This window comes from Aplysia californica, unplaced genomic scaffold (assembly GCF_000002075.1).
Source record: "Aplysia californica isolate F4 #8 unplaced genomic scaffold, AplCal3.0 scaffold00020, whole genome shotgun sequence".
Lineage (NCBI taxonomy): Eukaryota > Metazoa > Mollusca > Gastropoda > Aplysiida > Aplysiidae > Aplysia > Aplysia californica.
Genome location: NW_004797290.1, coordinates 1,725,252 through 1,732,445, shown reverse-complemented (window position 1 = coordinate 1,732,445; position 7,194 = coordinate 1,725,252). Strand labels below are relative to the sequence as shown.

Sequence of the window (7,194 nt, the reverse complement as noted above, 5' to 3'; positions counted from 1 at the left end):
TCATCATCATCATCCGGTGCCTTGCCGACTGGCGTGGGCGATCATGGACCTCCACTTCCATCTGTCTTTCGAAGCAGCAATGGTGTCTGTTGTTCTTGCTGCTCCCAGCCATGTTGTCATCTTGTACAGTATCTTTTCCCTCTGTCTGCCTCTACCTCTCTTTCCATCAAACTTTCCTGTTGTTACAATGTTCTCTAATGCTTCTTTCCGCATTGTGTGTCCGACAAAATTTGCCTGTCGTTTTCTTATATTCGTGATAAGTTGTTTTCTATAATGTACTGTGTTTCTGAAGGATGCTTGCACATTTATGAGTTCTGTGAGATAGGATTGTCCAATTTCGTGGATTGCTTCAAAAGCTAACAGTAGGATCTTTAGGCCAACCTCACAAGCAACTGTTAAGGCCCGAGTTCTGGGGAGGGGGAGTTTTGGAGGGGATAGGGTTTAGGCCTAAAACTAAAAGAGGGGATACCATTTAAAAATATATAAACACTGCGCTACTAGACCTAGACTAGATTTATCTAGATCTGGGTCTATTCTACGTTTTATATTATTCATTCCGGAATCTGGACACTAATTTTGTAAGGTTTCAATTTGCTAAAAAAAACTAACTCTACATCTAGCACAAAAAATAACCTTTTACATGTATAATGCTGGGTTCCCTTCCTGTCCCTTCCCTTGCTTAAAATATCTAGATCTAGGCCTAATAATACATGTCTGAATTATTTTACAGATAGCCTACCTTGATTTTTATTTATATCGGGGGTTTTGTAAGCACAGTTCACCTTTCACCTCATTGTGACCTCATGTACCCTTAGAAAAATGTCAATTTGGCAGAAATTAGGCTAGAAATATAACATTCGCAGGCTTTTGACACCAGCAGGGCCACAACTTTGGTTGGAACCAAAGATAGTACAAGACAAGATAGGTCACTTCTCTCTTTGAGCCAATTAAAAAAGTGTCTGCTAATGATTCACTTTAATTTTAGAAAAAAAGTGGCCTAGAGAGAGTCGAAACAAAATGTCACAGCGCTTTCTGAAAACTAGCAAGTTTTGGGATAAATTTCGGAAGAACGCTTTTTAAAAATGGTTACGCTAACAAAACGGGGGGAGGGGGGGGGGGGGGGAACGAAAAAAATGTGACCTTGTTGTACCGTCTCTGGCATATTTGTGGCCTATTTTTTGAGTAAAACTCCGCACTGAACGTACCCGAACTGCTGATGAACAGCAGTCGATCTGCGCACGCAAGGAGGTGCTATTCCTATTCTTCTTCTGGAAAAACGAAAGAGAGCTTCAAAACAGACTGCAGCGCCATCTGAAGCAAAGAGCATACTTCCTGCGGACACTTTTTAGGCTGAGTGGCCCATCTTGTCTTGTACTATCTTTGGTTGGAACTGTTATCTGGGTTGCCAGGTATCTGGTGACTTAGGAGGCCAAAGGTGCTTGATTTGGAACCCGCTGCTAATGATTCACTTTAATTTTAGAAAAAAAAAGTGGCCCAGAGAGAGTCGAAACAAAATGTCACAGCGCTTTCTGAACTAGGCCTGGGAGTAAAAACCCAGTCTGACTCTGGTTTGGGCTAGCTTAGGGCTATTTTAGTTGTGGCCTCCCTGACAGGCTTTGCTGCGGCCTGATCAAAACGGGGGGAGGGGGGGGGGACGAAAAAAATGTGACCTTGTTGTACCGTCTCTGGCCTGTTTGTGGCCTATTTTTTGAGTGGCCCCAAGGCAATTGCCTTATTTGCCTAATGGTTAATCTGGCACTGATCGTACACATTTGGTTACTTTTCAAGGCAACCTCAATGGACGACGGTATTGTGACAAAATTCTTCGTTACGGTGACTGCCCTACATTGCTCGGATGATGGGACGTGCTAACAAGACAACACCAGCTCACAAATGGCTACGATCAGTGAAAACTCCTTCCCAACTCGTCAAACCGTTGTTCTGGACTGGCCTGCAAGACCAACAAGCCTCAATCGAACAGAACATCTGTAAGATAGCCTTGACTGGGGGATTAGAAACAGGCCGCATTCCGTATAAACTCGTCCGGAACTGAAGACTGCACTTCACAAGGAATGGCAGGGGATTCTTCAGACGACCATAAGGACGTTAATTCAGTCAACGAACATATTTTTTGTATCAGTAATTCAAGCTGGAAGAGGCCAGAAGCCAAACTGAGCACACTTTGATTTGGATTTTGCAAGGGTCAGTGTGAATACAGTTATCTCCCTTGAATAAAGAAAGACATTTGTCAATTATTATCATGATCTCGGGTACCACATTTCTATTAGCTATGTTGAATAGAAAACGAGTTATTGTACTTTTAAGGTGGGTGTGACAGAACTTTTGCAACTCGGTATATATAAATGGAGAAATGGAGAAAGAGAAAGGTAACTGGAGAGAAAAGGACAGGGAAGGGGGAAGAGAAATGACAGACAGACAGACAGACAGACAGACAGACAGACAGACAGACAGACAGACAGACAAGCAGGACAATGCAAAGGAAACCAGAAAGAAAAAAAGAGCTCAGGAATCTGGCAAGGAGAGGAGCGCAGAAGGAAAGAAGGGCTGGTCCATATAACCTCCACAATCTTTTTTTAAAAAAGAAGTAAAATAATGTTTAGTTACCTGCTGCAGGGTCATATCTCTGTACGTCCACACCCACTGAGCTGAGGTAACCCTCTTTGTCAAGTGGGAACTGTTTCATACGGTGAAGATCAACACAAGCACGACTGCCCTCCTTATCTTGGGTGTGATAGAAACGCTTACTTTCTTCCCTTTCTTTGTGAAACTCTTTGTATTGAGACTCTAGGTGCTGATTCAGTCTTCAAAATAAAAACGACAAAAAAGAAGAGAAACAAAACATGTTTTCTTCTCAAATATCCCTTATTATTTTTAGCTTCATGTAATTGTTCGCATTAGTTTTTTAAGTCCACTTTCAAGTATAAGGATAAAAATATCGCTGTTAAAAAATTCGTTTTTCTAGTATGACAAGATGGCTTTTAAGATTTTAAACAAAATAAAAACAGCTTGCAGGATGAGCTGATCACGCCACAAACAAACTATACTGTCGAACCAGCTTTATTTATCAACTGAAAAAGACAATCACTTTTACAAACGCCCACTTTCAAATTCTAGGGTCGAGTTTTTTTATCATTATAACTAAACTGTATAAGACGTCCACCTATCTAAGACGGCGACTTTTTTCATCGACAATGGGTGGCTATGATCGATAATTTCGACTGCAAATCAACCCAATGCATAGACAGATGTCAAAGAAGACGAAAAAGACCAAACTTGACCAACAGACTGGGAAGAGACCGTTTGTACAGGTCATTGTCTTATACGGGTGGCCATTAAAACTTGACAGTAATTCATCGACATCTGATAATACATAATATCACACCGATGCAGACAATCACACACCATTGTTGATGGCCACTGTGCAGCGCGCAGTGGGGATATCAGATTTTTCTTAAGGACACCCCGTGGAGACGACCCATGCATATGAATTCCATGTCACTGACATTTGTTTTAACATTACTGATTAACATTACCTTAGGTCAGTAACCATTCGGCAACTGGTCAGCACTATGGCGTTTTATCTTTTGACAAACGACCTTAAAGAAACATTCATGATACAGCTTTGCCTACACATTGAGGAAGTAGATTGCCCAAGTACTACTTCCCTCCATTACGATCTAAACTAGGTGCGCTCATAAAAATGATTTTAAGCAAGTGCTGGCGTCGTACATCTTTTACCAAAGCCAAACCCAAATCCAATATAAAAAAATAATTCCCTGATATGTTCCTCTTGTCAATGAAACAACATGAACAGCATTGGTCTGTTCCTTCTTTTCTATCAAACATGAGCTATCTTCCTGATCTCTCCTCCTTCTTTTAAGTTTTGTTACTTCCTTGTAACACCTCTAATCATAGGAACTTACATGAACACATTATTGCGTTGCAAGTGGTGTTAAACTTTCCCTCAAACTAAAACAAAAAGAACAGCATACCCTGGACCGAAGTTCACCCATTTGTCCTCCCTCATGAACTGCCACTGAATGGTCGGCAAGAGTTCTCGATTAGCTTGATTCTGATAGATTTCCTTCTTCTCTTCAGGCTGCAAGGCTGTCCACTTATTTAACACCAGCACAAGCTTGTCCACGAAAAATCCTGCCATGTTTATCTCTTTTTTTGAGGAATTCACTGTAAATTTCACCAAGCACTCGATGGCGTAGTTTTGCAGTTCCTTCATCTGTGCGCAATAATAGAGGGAACATGTTTAGAAGAGACAAAACGACTTTTGAAATGGGTGGTCTGGGCTGAAGGGGGTATACGGGTACACCTTTCAAGCTTGGGGCCTGAAATCAAGAATCAGTGTTGGAGTGTTAAATAGAATGGATGACATTTTGCTTTTGCTAAAAAAAAAAAAAAAAACCCAAAAAAACCCCCAAAAAAACAAGTAGAGTTACCTCTTTCCACATCCGACATTTCGGACATGTGTGACCTATTGTGTAGATACGGGGTTATAGTGGGGGTCACAAAGGGGTAGCTATTGTCTAGAAGGAATTATGGGAAACAGTAGGATGCGATCTTCGTGACGTACAAAGCTTTTTTTTTTGGAGGGGGTGGGGGCACTTTATGGGATGAACTCAAAGACAGAATACAAAGTGCCATATCAAGTATTCCCTGTGAAATGTGTGTCAAGGCACTCAATTGTACTGTCGATCGCTGGCTTTTTGTGTATTGACCATGCTGATGACCAGTCTGAAACTGTTAAGTAAATTCTGAATAAATGATTGTCCAATACTAGTGTAAATATAATTTTGACTCACCCTGTAAATTAAAAAAAACACCTGGTTTGATTCCTCAATACTGGCTTCGTGACCTTGAGTAGTTTGGGGGGGGGGGGGGGGGGGTCACAGCTCATCTCCCACTTGGCTCAGCTCCATCAGAAACAAACATTGAATTCGAAGGTTCCACCCTATAAATGATCTCATTTACAGCGCAGTGAGGGATGTCAAATCCTGGCAATAATCTACACAGACACTTTAGGAAACATGAAGCATAACTGCAATATTTCTCATTCAATAAACCAGAGGGCATCAGCATTAATTCATTTTCAGTGTTTTCAGATAGGATAAAGGTAACATAATATTCAGACAGAGATGCTGAATTCTGACTTACTTGGTGTTGTTCTTTTCGTCCGCAAACTGCTGTGACATGGCGGAAGGGTGGTTAAATTTATAAAATTACTAAACATTATTTATAACTCCCCCCCCCCCCGGGCCACCCCCTTCATCCCCACCCCACCCTCCTTTTGTCCCCCATGCACTTCGATGAGAAGCTGTAAGTACCTGTGAGGCTTTCAGTTTGCTACTCTTTTCGTCTTTTACTGCTGGTAATGTCTGAAATGCCCTCTTGCATCTGTCTCGTAGTTGGGCAACAACTGAGTCTTTCTCTTCCATGTTCTGATAGTAAATTTCCAAAGTTGGCTGCTGTTGGGTTTTTTCTGCGGAAGCCAGCAAAGAAATAGGTGATTTCCTGGGAGAAAATATTAGTCCTTGAAAATATGCTCAGAATTTTTACTTTAAAGCATGTTCAAGGTTTGTTTAGAATTGTTTGCTTTTGCTTTGATACGAGTTCAACCCCCTGCAACCCTCTGCTAGAAACAGTATGCAATTACTACTAGGCCAGCTTTATTTACTTTCCTTCTGTTTTACTATTTTTTGGTTTGCATTTCCCTTGCATAAAAAGGTCAAAATATTGTGGCTGTGCTTCCTTTTACTCTATTGAATGAATGAATGAATGGATGAATGAATGAATGAATGAATGAATGAATGAATGAATGAATGAATGAATGAATGAATGAATGAATGAATGGATATTTTAGGGCGACAGGGGGAGAGAAAGGGTATGGGGAGGGGGCTCGATGTACATGACAACCCGTGAGTTCAACAAACCATGAGCAGCCCCTGACAGTTGTGATAGAACTTTTCCAACTGGGTACATTATGATAATTTTGACTTATTGAGTTATTGTCTTTAAAGAACACATTGCCAGACAAGGCGATGCACAATAATGGAGGCGTGTGAATGGTCCAAGTTCTAATTTCGAAAGGGGTGTTCTTGGGCATAGTTGTTTGGGGAGTGTTGCTCAAAACTCTTCCACCTCTTGGCGCTATCCTTTCGGAGACTTTAGAGGCCCCACCTTTTGAATAATCTGGCATTGCAGTAAGTGGCGTCAAATCCTCACAATATTCAAACTACACGTAACATTTTAGGAAACATGGAACATAACTCTATGATACATCTCATTCAAAAGACCAGAGGATATCAACATTTAATTTTCGCTGTTTTCAGTCTGGCTAAAGGTGGCATACCCGGAAAAAGATATGGAATTAGGTTCTTACCAAGCATTCTCTTATCATCTGTGGCCCGCTGTGACATCGCAGACTGAAAGGCCTAAAAACAAAAGAAAAAAGAATAATTGCAATAACTAACATAAATTAATTATACCTTTAGCCTTAAGCCTACATATTATTCATATATACCTTCAGTCTTACCTATTATTCATATATACCTTCAGTCTTACCTATTATTCATAGTCTAATTGGCAGTCTGAAAACATCGAACTGAGAGTAACAAGAGCAAGCAGGCGGTTTTGGGGGTGCCACGAGAAGTAACCCTAAAATTTTCTTAATACAATGATAATAAAAAGAATTTATTACATGCGTTATATTGATGGACCATGGTTTATCCTACGAGTAAAAATGCCAAGTTATAATCCCAACTCGTGATTGTCGCTGACACCGATCCCATAATCCACGAGGATAGTAAGGGCGCTGTATGACAGAGAGCCTCGTCATGGGCCTCCGCTTTTCTTCTTTTTTTTTCTTTTTTTTTTTGGTCAGCGCAAAAACCAAACTATTATTAGCATAGAAACGGTTGTAAAAATCCATTCCTAGAAGCACATGACAGAATTGCAATGAGCTTATATAGAGAGCTGCCCGTGCTTTGAGTAAAGAAGAGTATTGAAAGAGCAAGACAGACGCACTGACAATAAGCGGAGAAAAGAAGTATGACCTACCAGTGGCCCTCTCCAACCAAATTGTGTGCTGACAGGGAACTAAAAGAGTTGAGTTCTACGTAAAACTTTATGTTAGAGAACACTACGACCATGACAGTCGTGAAT

At 40.8% G+C, this 7,194-nt stretch overlaps 1 protein-coding gene across 1 annotated transcript in view; it reads right to left on the bottom strand.

Moving 5' to 3' along the window:
• The window catches only part of LOC101848260, a gene marked incomplete in the record, with an annotated part of 33,837 nt that overhangs the window by 8,821 nt on the left and 17,822 nt on the right, over nucleotides 1–7,194 (bottom strand). The window contains 4 exon segments of the mRNA XM_005090665.3: nucleotides 2,626–2,822; nucleotides 4,014–4,255; nucleotides 5,358–5,512; nucleotides 6,413–6,464. Of these exon segments, the coding sequence (XP_005090722.3) occupies nucleotides 2,626–2,822; nucleotides 4,014–4,255; nucleotides 5,358–5,512; nucleotides 6,413–6,464 (646 nt within the window).